This window comes from Talpa occidentalis, unplaced genomic scaffold, assembly GCF_014898055.3.
Source record: "Talpa occidentalis isolate TD23 unplaced genomic scaffold, MPIMG_talOcc4v2.1 talOcc4.6, whole genome shotgun sequence".
In the NCBI taxonomy this organism is placed as follows: domain Eukaryota; kingdom Metazoa; phylum Chordata; class Mammalia; order Eulipotyphla; family Talpidae; genus Talpa; species Talpa occidentalis.
Window position 1 is genome coordinate 46437047 of NW_023604972.1, and position 19180 is coordinate 46456226.

A 19180-nucleotide genomic window follows, 5' to 3' on the forward strand; every position below is an offset into this window, starting at 1 on the left:
AAGGGGCTAGCCCCCACACCAGACAGTCCTTGTGCCAGACAGTCTCCTTTTGAAGACTGTTTTCTACACATCTGCCAGAGTGGGTAAAAATGTCTCCAATAAATAAATGACAACGTTAGACCAAGCTGGTTCCCTGAAACACTATGAGAGCCAAGGTTATTGAAGGTGAGATCAACTCATCCCAGCCACTGGGCAGCTGACTAGGTGAAAAGATGAGCCCTGCTGACTGCAGATATCCCACAGGCAAAATTGTAATTCTTTCTATGCCTTAGTCACTCTATCCACCTCGTGAAATATCTCAAGCAAATTAGTGTTGGAGAACATTAGTGGCAGAGGCCGAGATAAGCAAATCTAAATTAGAACTGCTGAGGCCCCAGCTGGAAGACAAGCTTAGCTGGGACAGAAACAAGTTTGCACTGAACATGACAGGTCCAAAATCCAGCATGGAGTTTGAGCTGCTAATACCCTGGCCCCCAGCTTCAAGGTCATGTGTATATCATGTGAATCCCAATCCTGGAGAGTGAGCTTTGTCAAGTCCCTACACAACCTTGCTGTGTGGGAGGTGACACGAGCTATGTCCACTGGGGATGCCACAGCTTAGATCAAGTTCCTGTTTCCCCTTGAACAGCCAGAGTCCTTGCTCCAGCCTTCCCTTAACCCTTTAATTAATCTATGACAGCCACCCTTGATGCATGTTGGCCTGCATATTCTCTCTCAGTCTCCACAAATGGCTTTTGAATGAATGAACATCAATCAACTAGATCACATCACCAAAATCTTTTTTTAACCAGATCTTTTGTTTTTGCACTAAATCTTTGCCGAAAGAGATATATGCAAAAGTTGAAATCAGGAACTTAGACTCTCAGGCTGTGCCTGGGGCTCAGAGATTTCATCAATTGTTCGCACTCAATTCAATTTGAATCGATCTTGACACATTACAATAGTTTCAATCAGCAGAGGAAGATTCAATAAACTTAACCACATTGTACTTACTAAGGCAGAAAGTAGACTCATACATTATAAAGATTGCCAGTAACAAGGTTGAAACACAAAGAGGGGTTTTGGTTCACCCTCAGCAAACCAGAAAATTAAATTACCCAGTATCTCTCCCTCTCACAATGCTCTGGGTAATTGAGGCTTATTGTATTAGGAAATATTTAAACTTATGTGTATCTTTATAGAAAGAAATACCCATTGCTGTAGAGTTCAGTTTGTAGTTTTGTTACAGGGCAGGGAGAGGGGCAGCCCAAACCCCGCAAACCTGCCTATTCTAAATGGGTTCTGCCATCCGCCGCATCAACACAAAACATGAGACTTTAATACAACTAGGAAACAATACAGGAAAGGCAAAGAATCTAGGATCTAAATCAAGCACCCAAAGTTACCCATCTCCTCGTGGGTAAAACTCCATCCAAATGGGATTGGCCTAGAGCAGGGCCCCAAAGCCTGCCACAAGTCTAAAGCATCTTCCAGTGGGGACCCACAGAAAAGGGTTAGAAACAACCAGACAAGCCTGGAAGGAAAAGAGTAAAATCAAAATCAATATATAAGCTGCCATTGTCACCTCCCCACGGGTCTCACCCACATCTGTGTCACCCAGTCCACAACCAAAAGGTAAGCGTAGTTTCTTTATGTGTCTCTAGGCTCCATGCACCTCCTTTAGGTCTCCTTCTTGCTCTCCATCCTGATTTCTTCCTTCCTCAGTCTCCTCTTCAGCTTCTCCTCTCCCTGCTCAGCTCCACCCTCCATTTGGGTGGGGCAGGGAACCTGGAACCTCCCATTTCCTGGGGACCACCCTGTTACAGTTTAAAATTAGATAAGGTTTCTTCATTTCTACCACCCAACGCACATTGAGTAATCTCATTATGTTTTCACTGCTGATGAATGGGATCTTTCATACAGTTAAACTTTTGTAATTCAGGTGCTAGAGTTCGGATAGATCATCTCAGCTTTGATTCTGTTTTCCTCCTCTGCTTATTGTTTAGACATTTTTCTGCTCATAACACCTTTCTCAGGTGATGATTGGTGGGGAGGAGAAAGGGAAATAGTAGGTAGTGTTGTAGAGCAACCCCGATACAAAACGGGGTGCCTGACTGTGGGTCCTCACCCACGCACTTAAAAGGACTTATCAATGCTCTACTGCAGGCACACGCGAAAGGTTAATAAAAGGTTTATTTACAAGGGAGGGGGAAATGAGGAAATGTACAGCTCAGGGAGAAAAGTGGGAGATAAAGTTTTAAGTGAGTCCTACCCGATCCAACCATCAGGAATTCCAAAATGGTGCTCTGAGAGCTGGCCGCCAGCCAGGAGCCGTGAAGCCAGGAGGCAAGCGATAGCGAGCCCCCCAAGGCCCATGTGTTTGGTTTTTATACCCAACCTGGCTGCTTAACTCCACCCTCAGGTCCCAGCCACCTTCCCTTTGGTGGTGATGGGATTTGTCTTTCCCAATGTCCTGATGGCTTTAGTCTGGACTGGGGGTGGAGTCCACAAAGCCTGTATGGGATTAGCACAGGACATCATTTCTCCCTAACAGTAGGGGGAAATATGCATCTCTTATTACTTAATAATAAAATATTAGTGGAAAATTTGGATGAAAGTTCATTTTGGTGGAATTTTTTGGTCAATAGTACTGTTAAAAAAAGGGGGTGAGGTGGGGTGCAGGGGACAACAGGCCCAAAATGGGTTTATGCCAATCCTCACCAAAACTTAATACTTAACCTAATTGCAGTTTCAGCCCTCTCCCAAAAAGTAGAAATTTAAATTAGCTCATCTGGAGTTTCCTGGTCACACTAATGAGGTTTTCTGCATTAGACAACTCCCCTGCTTCCTTAATAGAACTTGGCTTTGCCTGAAATAATCCTTCTTTTCTTTTGCTAATAACTTTTTCCCATCCTCTTTCTGACTATAAAAGCTTCCATTTTGTACAGGTTCTTGGCAGTGCCTTTCTGCTTGCTCATGGGATTCTCCCCAGTTCATGAATTGTTTAATAAAGCCAACTTAATCTTTCAAATTAACTCATTGGGTTTTTTATTTTAAAAGTAACTTTTTAATAAATAGCACAACTGTAGACCCTTTAGGGGAAAACATAGTAGTAGCTGTTCTCAGTTAACTTACAATCTATATTTAGAGTTGAGGTGGACAAAAATAAAATAATCAGAAGATAATATGAAACAACATACAATTAAAAAGTAGATTGTAGAGTATGGAGGATAGTAATAAAGGAATTGAGAATGAAAGACATTTGGGATTATATTAGAATATCTCTGAGGGAAATGGGTCTCAAACCTGTCCTTTAGGTTAATCAGGAAGTGTTGAGAACCTCCTGAGTCAAGTGTTATGCTGGTTAGAGGATCTCAAAGGTGTGTGCTCTAGAAGTATATGTAATGGGAGGAACAGGAGGGAAAGAAGGAATAAAGGCATTTACTTGATTGGCTAGTATACCTTGGGGAATATTAAGAAGTAAAATCCAAATGGTAAGGTGAATTCAGTTGAAGGAGAGCTTTTTCACATCAAGGAGTTTAAGCCTCATGCATTCAATTGAAAATATTGTTTGAATGCATGTTATTGTTACCCGAATTTCAGGTTTTCAGGTCAGTTCCCCAGCCAGGAATTGATTGCAGGCTTCAGGGGCAACACTGAGTCCCAGACACTAGTTGACCATGGTGTCTCATGAGGCTGCAGCAGGAACTTCGCTGACTCTCAGGCTGGCAAGCGAAAAAAGGCAAATTTGTTTAGAGGTAGACATAAGGAAAAGCTTATTAAGGAGGAAAAGAACAGAAACAAAGTAGGACCCCCAGGCCAGGGAGGGGAAAGGAAGCCAAAGTGGAGTCATGCCTGGAGGAATATATTCCTTCTTTCCCTAAGGATTCTAAAGCCCCATCAGTCTCTTTGTGATTGATTAGTTCTAGGTGGTCTCACTCACTCCTGTCTTAATGTCTGTGTGCCCAGAATTACATCTTGCATCCCAGCCTTATCTTAGATTCCGTTTTCTTTGTCCTCCTTGTCCGGGGTAATGTCCTACTGCCCGTAATGGGGGGGTGTGGAGGTGAAGGAGGTTGATTAATCCCCTTTGTAATTTGTTGCCCTTATCTCTGGAAGACTTCACTGTTCCTTGAGGCTTTTTCCTGTTCTAATCTGACCCTTGAAGCTGTCCGCTTGCCCAATGACTCAATATGACAGCATCAGAGTTACAATACAAGCAAAACAGAAACATGCTTCTTGTCCTCATGGAATTACAAATAAATATATAAATTCCAACTATATTAAGTATAAAAGAAAGAGATATTGTACTATAAGATCCTATATAATAGGGGGCTTTCCCCTATAGGACATGTTTCCCAGAGGAAGTTGTGATTCAGCTCTGAAAATGAATTGACATTAACAAGGCAAAATTTGTAGGGATTGGGAGACAGTAGAGCATTTTAACAAAAGGAATTATGAATGGAAAAACCTTGTGATTGAGGAAACATTATAATGAAAAATGAGACTGAAGTGACCACATCACACAAGATCTTTTTGGCAAAGTTTTTAAAATGTTGTCTTTAGCTTTAAGATAATGGGAAACTATTAAAGAGTTTCAAGCACATAGTATCATGCTTAGAAGTATGTTTTGAAAAGATCACTGTGGCTGGGAGGAACAAATTGGATCAGAGATAAAGAAACATGGGGTGATAGGTTATTATAATAGTCATATTAGAGTAGCTATTGTTAGGGGAAAAGGATGTCTTGAGCTAATTCCATGCAGGCTTTGTGGACTCCACCCCCACCCCAGGCCAAAGCCATCAAGACATTGGGAAAGACAAATTCTGTCACCACCAAAGGGAAGGTTGCAGGGACCCGAGGGAGGAGTTAAGCAGCCAGGTTTGGCATAAAAAACAGACATGTGGACCTTGGGGTCTGGCTCTCTTCTTGGCTTCATGGCTCTTGGCTCACTGCCAGCTCTCAGAGTGCCATTTGGGATTCCAGATCTGCAGAACAGGTAGAACGCATTTAGGATTTTATCTCCCGCTTTTCTCCCTGAGCTGTACATTTCCTCATTTCCCCTTCCTTTGTGAATAAACCTTTTATTAACCTTTCGTGTGTACCTGCAATGGAGTATTAAGTCCCTTTCAAGTGCACAGGTGAGGACCCACAGTCAGACAACCCATTTTATATCGGGGCTGCCCTGTAACACTATGACTATAATCAAAGAGAAGAAAGAGTAAAGATTCAAAAGCTACTTATGAATTAAAACTTAAAAACTTAGGGCCTCCCTGGTAGTGCAAGAGGTTAAGCACCGCACTATGAAAGAGTCCGCAGCTTCTGCAGCACAAGTTCGTTCCCTGGCCCGCCAGGGAGCAGCCCACATGGCAAGGCAGACCTCTCCTGTCGCGCCCACTGCTCCCCTCAGCAGTGTATTTCAGTCAGTCTGCCTGTTCTTTTCCCCACTCTGTCTCTGGTGAATCCTCTCACCCCCCACATCTCTGGCCTATACCCCAGCTCTTGTATGCATAAATAAATAAATCTTTTAAAAAAAAAAAACGTAAAAACTTCAGCTTGGTGTTAGGAGCAAGGAAGAGTATGTAACAAGGACTTTTTGTTTCTATCTTGGGAAACAAAAAGTGATGCCTTTGCAGTAAGAGGGTCAGGTTTTTGTTTTTCTTTTGGGAGGTGGTGGGAGAAAGTTCTTGAGCTTGTTTTGGCATATAATTTTTAACACTGTGTTAAAATAAATAGTATGTAGTATTATGTAATTGATGCACACATTTTTTAAGTCAAATTGAAACAAATTACAATATATCAGAAAGAATTTAAACATATATTTTATTTATTAATTTTTTTTAAAGATTTATTTATTTATTTATACAAGCACTGGGTACAGTCAGAAGCGCAGGAGGTGAGAGAATTCACCAGAGCCAGAGTGGGGGAGCAGAACAGGCAGAGTGACGAAATGCACTGCTGAGGGGAGCAGCGGGCAGCAGGAGAGGTCTGCACACCATGTGGGACCCTCGCCTGGCAGCCAGGGATTGAACCGGTGCTGCAGAGGCTGCGGGCAGCCTCGCAACGCAGCGCTCAACCGGGGAGGCCCTAAACATATATTTTATTTATTTATTTTTTTTTTAATTTTTTTTTAAATATTAAATTTTATTTTTATATTCCCCCATACAATTGCAAACGCCCCATTCTGACCCCAATCCTTCCCCTAACGCCCCCCACCCCCCAAAAAGTGTCTCTGGTTCATAGTTTTTTGTTGATTTTGATTTTCACTTTCTTATATTCATTTTCCTGGTCCCTTATTTAAGTTTTCTAGATTCCTGCTATGAGTGAGACCATCCGGTATTTTTCTTTTTCTTTTTGGCTTATTTCGCTGAGCATGATCCCTTCCAGTGCCATCCATGTTGCTGCAAATTGCATGTGTTTATCTTTTTTGAATGCTGAGTAATATTCCATGGTATATATGTACCACATCTTCTTGATCCAGTCATCTATTTTTGGGCATTTGGGTTGTTTCCAAAGCTTAGCTATTGTAAACAGTGCTGCTATAAACATAGGAGTGCAGGTGCTCTTTGGAATTGATGCCTAAACATATATTTTAAAGAAGTTAGGCTAGGACATCATTATATTCAGATATGAACAAATGATGACATTACAGGTGCATTTTACTAAATGGTACAAGTCATGAGTTTCACGCCCCAGTGACTCCCTTGTGCTGTAGAATTTGATTCATTTTTGGTCCCCTCATTATTCATGCTATATCTGTCCATTTCCCATCTGTCTTTGCAGTCGGATACTTCTGGAGACTATGAAGTCACACTCTTAAAGATCTGTGGAGGAGATGACTGAGTCACAAACATAATCACCAAGGTTCTTACTCCCGTGATGGGCTTCTCCATCAACTCTCCTTACTTCAATCTCACAGTATTGGAGAGTACAAGCAAGTGTAAGCAGTAACCTGTTTTCCTAATAGAAATGTTCATTGTTCCATAACAAAGTAATAAAAAGTGATCATTTGGAAGCATCTCATAATAATATAGTAGTTTATAGATGAAATTTTAAAATGGTATCAAGAATCTACTAATACTATCCAAATTATATTTCTGTTTCAAAAGTGAGAATCTTGCATAGTTGTGAAATACTAAGTGCAAAAGCAGATAATAAAAGTCATTGCCCTTGTTCAAGGTAATGTGTCTGTTTTTTAGCATCTACCAGCATTACTTGATACCTGGTGCCAACAACTAATGATATTTTAAAACACATTTTTCTTATAAAAGCTGTTGCTGTTTCAGTTTCTCTATTGCATTCCTCTTTTAAAAGGAATAAAAATGAAGTGCTATTTTGTAATCCTGCCCTGCCCTTTCTAGTTGTGATCAAACTATAGCAGTGACAATGCCTGATAAGTTATTTTAGCCTTCAAAAAACATCTGCCTCTGCTGAACAATTAATCTAGCCACTTCCTGTCTGAATGGCAAGCCTGAATTGTGGTTGTTTCATGCTAAATTTTATTTTCCCAGAATGGGTATTTAGAATCAAGTCTCTAAAGTTTCCTTTTCCTCTAAGATAAGTTTTCAAAACTACACATTAAAAATATCCCTTGTGCTGTCTTTGAAAGGGACTTTACATGCAATCTCTTGACAAATATTATGTACATGAGGTAAAAAAAATTCCAGTTGAAGTTAGTAGTCTAGACTAAAGTAGAAATGATCATACTGTAACAGTGATGTGTGAGTTTGGCTTTTAATCAATACATTCCACTGGTGAACGTTTTTGAGAACTTTCAGAAAGACAGAGAAGTTATTTTCTTGTTTTGGGATTTCCAAAATACACATGGAGATCAAGTACAGAAATGTAGAGTCTCACACAGCTGGTTTTGATTCTTGCCCTGCCATTTACTAGTTCTGTGACCCTGACAACTACTAAGTCCTGCTAAACCAAAGTTTTCTCATTTGTAAAATAGTGATAATTATAGTACCTACCTTTCTTATAGGATATTTTAGAGAAAAAAGTAATTTTTTTTTGTACTTTTCTTATTTTACTTGTGAAGCACTTAGCCCTGTGGCTGCACATAGCAAGTGTTCAATGTATCTTTATTATTATCAAGCAACATCAAAATGATCAGCATTGCAGCCATTCTTCAACAGACTTCTGTTCATTTACCACATGCAAGTCCTGTGGCTAGTTAGTATTTAATATAACAAGGAGACGAAGACTCATTTCCTTTTGCTAACAAATGTAAGATATGAACCAAGTTTGGAAAGAGACAAACAGCAGATATGCATTACATAGTAGCTACCAGGATCAGGAAAATATCTTTGAATGAGAGAAAAAGGGTACAGAGGTGGGATCAGAAATTTAGCCTGTTGAAGGTAACAGACTCCACCAGTAAGAAAAAAGACAGGCTCTTCAGTCAGGTAAGAGCAGTGTGAAGTCACAGAATTATGAACCAATACAGTGTGAACACAGCTGTACCCAAAGTTTAGTGTGGTAGAGATTTAGAGTAGAAGGGGACACTAGGGTGGGAATTGGTGACAGAACAGGGGACAGATTATGAAGGTCGCATATGCCATATGTGGTTTGATCACCAAATAAAATGTGGCCTTTCCTTCCCTCCCCCACCATTAAGCAATTGAATACCAGCAGGGTATCCTATAGTTCTACTCAATTCTGACACTACCTGTAGACAGCATCAGATCACAGGCTAAGGGCTCAGTTCCACAGACTGCTCCTCCAATTCAGATGCCAATGACAGGTCCAGATTGTCATTAACAAACTAATAGATCAGAGGTTCTCAATCTGTTTCGAAAGTGAGATGGTATTTTAACATTTACCCCCTCTGGGCCTCCCTGTTGGTGCAAGGGGTAAAGCACTGCACTATGAAGCTGCCCGCAGCATCTGCAGCATGAGTTCGATCCCCTCACTGGCCAGACAGTAACCCACATGGTGCAGCAGACCTCTCCTGTCTCACCTGCTGCTCCCCTCAGCAGTGTATTTTGGTCAGTCTGCCTGTTCTGCTCCCCGCTCTGTCTCTGGTGAATCCTCTCACCACCCACATCTCTGGCCTGTACCCCAGTTCTTGTATAAAAATAAATAAATCTTTAAAAAAAAACGGATAAAAACCAAATGTATGTGTGTGTATGACTATTATATATGTTACATATATACATTATTGTATGTTTTATTATGATTATTATTATTAATCACAATAGAACACTATGCTAAAAAGTTTATAAGCAAGGAAGAGTCATGGAGGGAGAAATCCAGGAATATTTCAATCAGGGAAATGATCTAGTCAAATTTTTGATAAAGCATTTTATTTTGATTAAGACTATATGGAAGAAGAAACCTTTCCATACTTAGAAAAAGAAAGTAATATCATTGCACTATCGACAGTCTTGAAGAAAATTTCAGAATTTTTTCTCAAATACATAGTATTTTCTTCAAGATGCATATCACCATGGAGAAAAGCTGACCAGGATTTTAGACTTCTGAAGAAGCATCAAGTTCATATACTTACAGGTTCTCCTTTATTTAACATCAAGCCAACCTCCTGAAGTAGCACTACAAGATTTAATTTTGGCCATATTCTCCAAAGTCATGGAGAAGGACTCTCTACCCCCAGTGGATTTTGATAACTTCTTTTTCCCTTAGAAAAATAATTTGCTCCACTAGACTTTTTTCCACATACATATTTTTTCTTTCATTCCTTCCTTCCATTTTGCCTCTTCCATTCATTCTTCTATATATTGATTTCTATAACATAACAAGCACTTTTGAAACCACCCTCCAATATGAACAATGCAGACAGAGTGGGGAACAGAACAGGTGGATTCACTGAAATACACTGCTGAGGGGAGCAGCCAGCCTGACAGGAGAGATATGCTGTGCAATGGGGTTAGCTCCCTGTCCGGGGATCGAACTCGTGTTTCAGTGACTGGTGATAACTTAGCTTGATAGCGCTGAGACTTAAACCCTTCACCACCAAGGAGGCCGCCCTCATTTAATGTTATTTTGTTAACCGATACCATGTCATTGCATGCCATTCATTTTATTTATTCTGACTGCTATACATATTCTATTGTGTAAATCATGAATATAATTTATAGTAAGTTCCAAAATTGTCCTGAGAGAGGGAAAGTTTTATCTGACTTCCTACCCACTGTGTTTCTTTGATATGATACCCTTATGCACAGAAATAACCTTTCTCTCCAATCACTGAGGAGCAGATTGTAATGGCAAAAAACACTAAAGTATGGGAAAATGGGTCTTTCTCTTGCTTTCCCAGAGATTAGCTGTTTTCTCTTGTTATAGCATAGAAAAAAAAAGTCATTACAGCATTGTAAATGCCCAGGTATCGCTATATATCTCCTAATTCCTACCTCAGCTCCTGATTCATAGCTACACAATAAATTTTAATGACAACGATTTGTACCCTAGTTTGGTAGACCTTTCCTGACAGTTTTACCAGGTTGTTACTAGGAACTCAGGAAGTAATAATTGGAGTTATTTTGGAAAAGTATTGAATGTAATTCAAATGTCATGTGTATCGAATTGATATTAGAATAATCTATTTTTTTATATGTGTAAGGGAAGAGAAGAAGTTTCCCCTTACCCCTCAGGGTTCTTCTTGGACTAGTCAAGCAATCAAATTAACTTCAGAGAGATTAGTAGGAAAAAAGAATAAATTTAATTACACACATATGGAGAATTTACATGAATGTAAATTGTAAAATAAATGGGAGCAAAATGAAGGGATATATCCTAAGCTAAAGAATGGGATAGGAACCTGGGTCCTGAAGGACCACACTAAATGCTCTGTTTCATGTTTTCCCTGCTACATAGATAGAAAGTTTCTTAGATAGAAAGTTACTTCTGCAAATGGGGTTAATATGCCCCATTTTCATTCTTCTAAGTAGTTAAGGGAGTAGTTTAAAAGTTTCTCTTGAGGGGCCTCCCTGGTGGCACAGGGTTGAAGTCTCAGGGCTATCAAGCTAGCAAGTTTAATCCCCAGTCAGGGAGCTAAACCACATGGTGCAGCAGACCTCTCCTGTCTCTCCCACTGCTCCCTTAACCAGTGTATTTGAGTAGATCCACCTGTTGTGCTCCCCACTCTGTCTCTGGTGAATCCTCTCATCCCCCACACCTCTGGCCTACACCCCAGTTCTTGTATGCATAAATAAAAAAATAAATAAATCTTAAAAAAAATAAAATAAAAGTTTCTCTTGAGAATGCAGGGCCTTGGTTAAACCATAGCTTACAGTAATCTACATGCCAAAGTGACATGACTTGGGAAGACCCATCCTGAGCATACCGGAGAATTCCATTCTGAACAGCTTGGGAAGGTCTATCCTTCATATCTGTGAATCCAGCACTTACTATGTGCCAGTTCTATGCTAGATAATTTATTATTTTTTTTTAAGATTTATTTATTTATTTATTTATACAAGAACCAGGGTACAGGCCAGATGCGCGGGAGGGTGAGAGGACTCACCAGAGACAGAGTGGGGAACAGAACAGGCAGACTGACAAAATGCACTGCCGAGGGGAGCAGCGGGTGCAACAGGAGAGGTCTGCTGTGCCATGTGGGACCCTCGCTGGCCGGCCGGGATTGAACCGGCACTGCAAAGACTGCGGACAGCTCCACAGTGCAGCACTCAACCACCTGCGCGACCAGGGGAGGCCCTATGCTAGATAATTTAGATTTCCTTTATTCTCAGAGTTGCTCTACTATTCATATCTCTTACAGACTTTGTGGAACAAAGCATATGTGTCAATATCTATCTCCATTTTACAAATAAGGAAAAAAGAGATTCAGAAACGTTAAATTACTAGCCTAAGGTTACACAGCAGGGAAGCCAAGTTTTATGATCCAGGCCAATTGTTATCTGCATATGAGGAAGGTAAGAAATTAAAGAAAGTGGGGTTCACTTTGGAAAACTCTGGAAAAAGAAAGGAATATTGAGATAAGGAAGACTCCAAGGAAAGTTTTCCTCTTCCAGTCTTTCTACTCTTATCTCCCTTTTTTTTAAAGATTTATTTTTTATTTATACAATAGCTGAGGTAAAGGCCAGAGGCACGGGAGGGTGAGAGGATTCACCAGAAACAGAGTGGTGAGCAGAACAGGTAGACTGACCGAAAGCACTGCTGAGGGGAGCAGCAGGCGCAACAGGAGAGGTCTGCCGCGCCACGTAGGAATCTTCCTGGTTGGCCAGGAATCTAACCCACTTTGCAGAGGCTGCAGACAGCTTCACAGTGCTGTGCTCAATCCGCTGCACCACTGGGGAGGCTCTACTCTTACCCTCTTGCCTTGCATGCACTCGACCTACTAGTAGCTGCTAAAAGTATATTTTGATGATTCTGATGGAATCATGGCATCTAAAAATGGAGGGTTATCGCTAGTATCCTTTCAAAGAAAGGAATATTTGTTTATTTAATACTATACAGTCTAAGAGGGGCAGAATATGCACAGGGCGGTGTCATGGTTGAGTGCATGAGCCTGAGGGTTTGTGTTTTTAAGCAAGTTACTTTACCTTACAAGTCACATGTTCCTTACCTTTAAAAAGGGAACAATAGTGACTCATACATGTTAAAATTATTTTGATAATTAAATGGAAAAATGCTTCAAAGGTATTCAGCACAGCACAGAGCATATGGCAAACTCTCAATAAATGTTAGCCTATATCATATTTTTATTAGTGTATTATTCAAAGGCCATATTTTTATTGCCTCCAATTTCCACCAGGTGGCAGGTTCAGTTCAAAGTGCACACCATGGCTCTAAGATCCCGAGGGCAAAATCTACTTTAATTGCTCCAGAATAACCTATTTTAATTGCTTCTGAATAATGAGGCCAAATATGAACTATTGGGAAACATCTTTATTACATTGTCTATAGAATATTATGAGTGGGCATCTTATTGCTGCAGCAAAACCCTTCATGGGACATGCAGATAATTTATCTAATCCTCCTGCTTCTCATGATTCCCAAGACCATTTGCATTTATATAAAATGTATGTTAACTTTTCCTTGAATCACCTGCTTAAGTGAGTACATTCAAATCATCTTGTTAAGCACTAAGTTTGGTCCCTAAAAACTGAAGGTGAAGAAAATTAACAAACTGGGAAGAATCCTGGACTCTGATTGGTAGAAGGCAGGAGATTGACACACTTCATTCTAGAATAATAAGATGTTTGATCTATTCATTATCATCTGAAAAACTGACACATGGAGGCTGATAGGGGATTTTCTGACCTCTTTGTAAGGGTGTATTGAAGGAAATTTTTAAACAGTGTAATTCAGACTTTTTTGTATATTGTCTCCTTTTTCCATTTCCCCAACTGATGACCTCCAATTTATACAGTCTTAAATACTTAAATTATTTATTTAAGTACTGGGGTCAGATTAAACTAGGTCCAATCCTGGCTCTCTGCCTCTAATAACAGTATTTATTATGCTATGTATTTGATAAATATTCATCTTTACACTTTAATTCTTCACCTAGTAACAATAGCACCCACTTTAAAGAAGTTGTGAGGATTAAATGAATAAGGTATGTGAAGAGTTTAACTCAATTAATAATAGTTACTAGAAATTGCACTGGCATAACCTTAGCCAGCAAATGGCAAATAGTTGGTATTCATAAGCATTTGGTTTAGTACTTCATGATGATAGTTCTTCTAAGATTGGCGTTGGACATCTTCAGTGAAAATGATCACTGGAGTCAGTATTTTCATCCCAAATATCTTCTCACAGATGGGGGTCAACTGCATACCCCTCCATGGAGAGGTGTGCAGATTCTGCAGACAGGTTCCATACACTGGTTTCTTACCACCTGTTGATAATACTTGACATGTGAATGAGCAACTTAACTTTCCTGTGTCTTGGTCTGCTTATTTGTAAAGCCAAGATGGCAATGGCATTTACCATTCATATTCAGGTAACTGTGAGGTTTCAATAAGTCAGTTTAGGTGAAGTGCTGAGCACAGGACCTGCCATGTCTTACACGCTCTATAAATGTTAGCTATGATTCTCTTGCTCAGTTTGGAAGACCTAAAGCTGCTTATACTTGACTCTATTGGGGGATTTGGGGATGTTTTAAAGCTTACTCTTCTAGTTTGTAATTAGGAAAGAAGATAAAGCAAACCTCTTGGCAATTTCCTGCCTATGAAGCTTGTGTTTTATGAACCATGGAAAGTACCCCAAATTTCTTTTCAACTCCACCCCAGGAAACTGACAAACTCAGATCTTTCCCACCCACTCTCTATATGTCTTCCTTGGGACTTTGAGAGTGAAGCAAGTATTAGTTGCTGTGTGCTTCAGTCATTTTACTAGTGTTATATTTCTTCCAGTTTCAACGAACTCAGATTTCTGCCAGTTTTATTTACCAGAACTTCAGCAGTGCTCTGAGACCAGAGTTAGCCTGTTTTGTGGATTTTACAATCAAAAGTTTTAAGGGAGGAGAATTTCAAGACAGAAGAGTTACTGAGTAGGAGTAACTTTCAGTGGCTGGGGCAGTAAACTGTAAAATGAAATCCCAAATTCCCAAACCCAAGACACCAAAAACAGCCTATTCAGCTATATGTGTTTTAAAACACACCCATACATTAGAGAAATTGGGTCATCAAAACCTACATACAACCTTTTTGGTACAAGCTTTTTGGAACTGGATGTGGCAATAAATAATGACCTATGGTGACTTGTAGAGCTCTAAGTTTGCCCGGAAGGAACAATTGATATAATATCAACTGCAAGGTAAAGGAGAACTTTGAAAAAAGACATTGAGACCAAATCAGAGCTATACACTGAGCATGCCGCAAAGGGGTAAGAGCTAGGAGAAAACCAAGACCCAGATGGGAAGTGGTGAGAGTGAGTCTAAGTCACACCTGCCATTTAAGAATGAAAAGGTGCCCAAAGCCAAGAGAAAGAAAGAAAGAGAACGAAAAGGTGCCCAAAGCCAAGAGGAAGGAAGGAAGGAAGGAAAGAAGGAAGGAAGGAAGGAAGGAAGGAAGGAAGGAAGGAAGGAAGGAAGGAAGGAAGGAAGGAAGGAAGGAAGGAAGGAAGGAAGGGAGGAAGGAAGGAAAGGGAAGGAATCTAGAGCAGACACTGTAAATTCTATTTAAAGAGATATTACCTTATCTTCTCATGCCAAACATCTTCCTTGGTTGCTACTGGTCAAACCAACTCCTTCTGTCCTTTATCCCCTTAAGCAATTGTTGCATGATAACCATGATACAAGAACTGTATTAGGTGCTGGGTTATAAAGATGAATATAGCTGTACACTTCCTGACTGCAAGGAGTTGACAATCTGAGGAATGGAAAAGGGAATTAAAGTTAGACACTAGGCTAATTAGCAGAAACATCATGGTGATAATAGTAGCGATAGTGATACTGATGATGGTGTTGGTGATGCAGCAGTGATGATGGTAGGGTGGTAATGGGTGGTGGGGGGGGCTGACTGTTAATAGTGTTATTGCTGGTGGTGTTAATGAAGGTATTGATGGTAGTGATAGTGATGGTGGTGGTGGATGAGTTTAGGAATCAGGCAGAACTGAATGCCCCACTTCATAACCATCTGATTACAAACAAGATTCTCACACTGCTATTCCTAACTTGCAGAGTTAAAGAATAAAATATCTGAAGAAACTGCTGATTATTAGGCATTCAATTAATAAGACCACCAGACAACAAACTGTCCATTCTTGATTTTTCTCCTCACTCCTTCTGGAGATGGTGTATACGTTTGGCTGAGTCAGATACAGGTAGAAGCTTCTTGGGAGGCCCAAGCTTTTACAGAATTTATAATCCACCCACAGAAAGTCTGTGGGGAATCTCTACAGATCTTTCCCTGGTTATGGCTCACAGGACAGTGTCATGAGTCTGCTTCTCCTAGGCTATTATTGACTTCCTCAGTGTAAGGTCCTTTTTTTCCCCTTAGGAAAACAGTCTCCATGATCAGCCCCTTCCTAGTAAAAAAGGAAAAACTGTAAGCTCTGGAACCATACTCTGAGTTCAAATATCTCCTATTTGCTGGTATTACATCACAATCCTAATCCACCACTTTCTTCTTTTTATGAGATGGGAATGATGAAATAAATTTGACAGAAAAAGCTAAATACCGTATGATGTCATTTGTATATAAGATCTAAAAAAAAAAAAAAACCACCCAACTCATATACAGAGAACAGATTAATTGTTGCCAGAGGTGGGATTTGGCTATTGAGTAAAATGGGTAAAGATGCTCAAAAGGTATAAAACTACATTTTGAAGAAAAATAATTCCTGGGCATGTAATGTACAACATGGTAGCTACAGTTAAAAAATATCATATAGCATTCTTGAAAATTGCTAAGAGAATATATCTTAGAAGTTTCATCATGAAATAAAAATATGTAACTGTTGATGATGGATTTTAACTAAACTTACTGTGGTAGTCATTTTGCAATAAACACATATTAAATCATTATGTTGTACACCTAAAAGTAACAAAATGTTGACTTCAGTGATATATTTGTGATCTCAACTCTAACAAAAAGGGGAAACAAAAAACAAAGTAAACAAATGTGAATGCATCAAACTAAAAATGTTCTGCACAGTGAAAGAAACTACCATTAACATGAAAATATATTCTACTGAATGGGAGAAAATATTTGCACATCACACATCTGACAAGGGATGATTATCCAAGATCTACAAAGAACTTATTCAATTTAACAATTAGAAAACAAATAACCTAATAAAATATGAATAGATCTAAATAGACCCTTCTCTAAAGAAGGTATACAGGTTGCCAATGGGCACTTGAAAAAATGTTCACCATCACCTATCATCAAGGAAATGCAAACCAAAACCACAATGAGATGCTATATCACACCTGTGAAAATGGTCCATTCCAAGAAAGACCAGAAACCATAAGTGTTGGGAGGACCTGGAGAAAAAAGAGCCCTCATACACTGTTGGTGGAAAAGTAGACTGGCCCAGTTCCTCTAGAAAGCAGTTTGCAGGTTTCCCAAAGTATTAAAGATAAATCTGCCATAGGATCCAGCAATTTTACTCCTAGGTATCTATCTGAAGAATATGAAAACATGATTTCAAAGGAATCATTGCACTCTCACATTAATTGCAGCACAAACAACCTATGTGCTCAATGACAGATGAGTGGATAAGAAAATGTAGCATAGCTGTACACAGTGGAATACTACTCAATTACGGGGGAGAGAGGAGGAAAAGGTAATCTTGATGTTTCCCAGATTTTTGATCAAACTGGAGGGGATTGTGTTCAGTGAAATAAGGCAGAAGGAGGAAGACAATTACCAAATGATTTCACTCATATGTGCAATGTGAAGGAACAAGCAAAACTAAACCAAAGAAAACCCTAGAAACCTAAATGCAGAATTTAGGCTGCAGAGGAGGATAGGGAGTATGGAAAAAAGAGGGAGGGGAGCCAGTGAACCATGGTGGACAATTATGGGTGCTTTGGGAGTGAGCATGGATGGAAATATACAAATGAGTCATATACAGTGCCGTAAACCCCTATTACCTCAATGAAAGGTAACACAATTGAAAAGAAAAAGATTTTTTAAAGTAATATATTATGTGAATTATATCTCAGTTGTATTTTATTTTTTTAAGATTCATTTATGCATACAAGAACTGGGGTACAGCTCAGAGATGGGGGGTGAGAGCATTCACCAGAGACAGAGTGGGGAACAGAACAGGCAGACTAACTGAAATACACTACTGAGGGGAGCAGCGGGCGAGATAGGAGAGGTCTACTGTGCCATGTGGGTAGCTCCCTGCCCAGGGATTGAACTTGTGCTACAGTGGCTGCGGGTAGCTACATAGGCTGTGTCTTAACCCCTTGCAGCACCAGGGAGGCCCTATATCACAACAATTTATTTAACTCATAGCACTAGGAAGTCCCTGAGGAGGGAATCATTAGATCTGTTACAGATACATCTCCATGAAATAGGAGGAGATAGAACAATTCCTATTTCTCCTACCCCCAACTTACATGCCGCCTCCTTGGATTACAAGTCCCAGTATGCCATGAACCAGACTTCCTAAATGGGGGGCAGCAGGAAACGAGCAAACTGGATATATATATAGAGAGAGGGGACAAATGTTAAGAGGAACTTGGAGGACACACATGGAGGGAGACATGTAAAAACACTTGGAGGAGATGCTTGGAAGAGACAAATGAGTGAGACACATGGGGACGCTACTCCTGGTCCTTCACAGAGACATTGGCCACATACTCGATGCGGTATGTTTTAAGTCTTTCCTTTTGTTCCCGCTTTCTGACACTTGCCTCACCCCTTTCTTGCTAGAAGTTACCTTACACTTGTGGCATGATTTGGGGCCTCAGTGGTCCTTCTCTGGGTAAGTCTGTTTGGGCATTTGCCCAGGAGGGGTTGAGAAATTTTGGAAGTTTTATTAGGAAATTATTATTTGAAAACCTTTTTTTCCCTCACTCTCAAGTGCATAAATTCTATTAAAAATTTTTCACAGTAAGGGTATGCTTTCTTTGCCTTTGGTGTGCACAGATCACTGAATCCCTTTTAGAGCTTACATAACAGTTTGGAGTCTCTGGATACAACTTGGTTGTGTGCTAACAGATTTATTGTAGAAGACATGAAGAATTAAATGAAGTACACAAAAATTACGAAACAAAAGCAACTATGCAACATTTGAAATGTAGTAATAATTAGATGTTATTTTATACCTTTCCCCAAATCCTGTCTCTTTGCTAAACCAAATACATGCAAAGATCCTTTCTTTTTAATGATTTTATAGTTAAAAATTATATTGAAACAAAGAATTGCATATTCTATGTAAAAATCATGGGAAAGTTTCACATCTTTACAATCAGCACCACATTGTTAACTCACTTACAAAGAGGGACAATTCAGTTTCCTTTGGACTTTGGCTTTAAGACCTTACCTTCTTCTCTGGCAAATAGACCTGAAGACCTCGCAGGTGTTGATTTGAACAGGTCTATTCAGGTATCCTCTTTTTCAATAATAATAGGCACCTTTTCTTAACACTCACTGTGAGCTATTTATCTTACAACAACTCCAAGAAGCAAGTATAACATTACCCCCTTTTTCTAGTTAGGAAACTGAGGCTTAGAAAGATTATGTGCCACCATTGATCACACAACTAGATCTTTCTGTAGTCAAAGACAAAACTCCAAAATTCACACACTTGA

At 39.7% G+C, this 19180-nt stretch overlaps 1 protein-coding gene across 1 annotated transcript in view; it reads left to right on the forward strand.

The window, feature by feature from the left end:
* The window catches only part of ANXA3 (annexin A3), a 56395-nt gene extending 49243 nt beyond the window's left edge, over positions 1–7152 (forward strand). The window contains exon 13 of the mRNA XM_037530272.1: positions 6763–7152. Within this exon, the coding sequence (XP_037386169.1) occupies positions 6763–6822 (60 nt within the window). The 3' untranslated portion in view covers positions 6823–7152. The remainder of the gene's footprint in view (positions 1–6762) is intronic.
* Positions 7153–19180: the final 12028 nt, after the last annotated feature.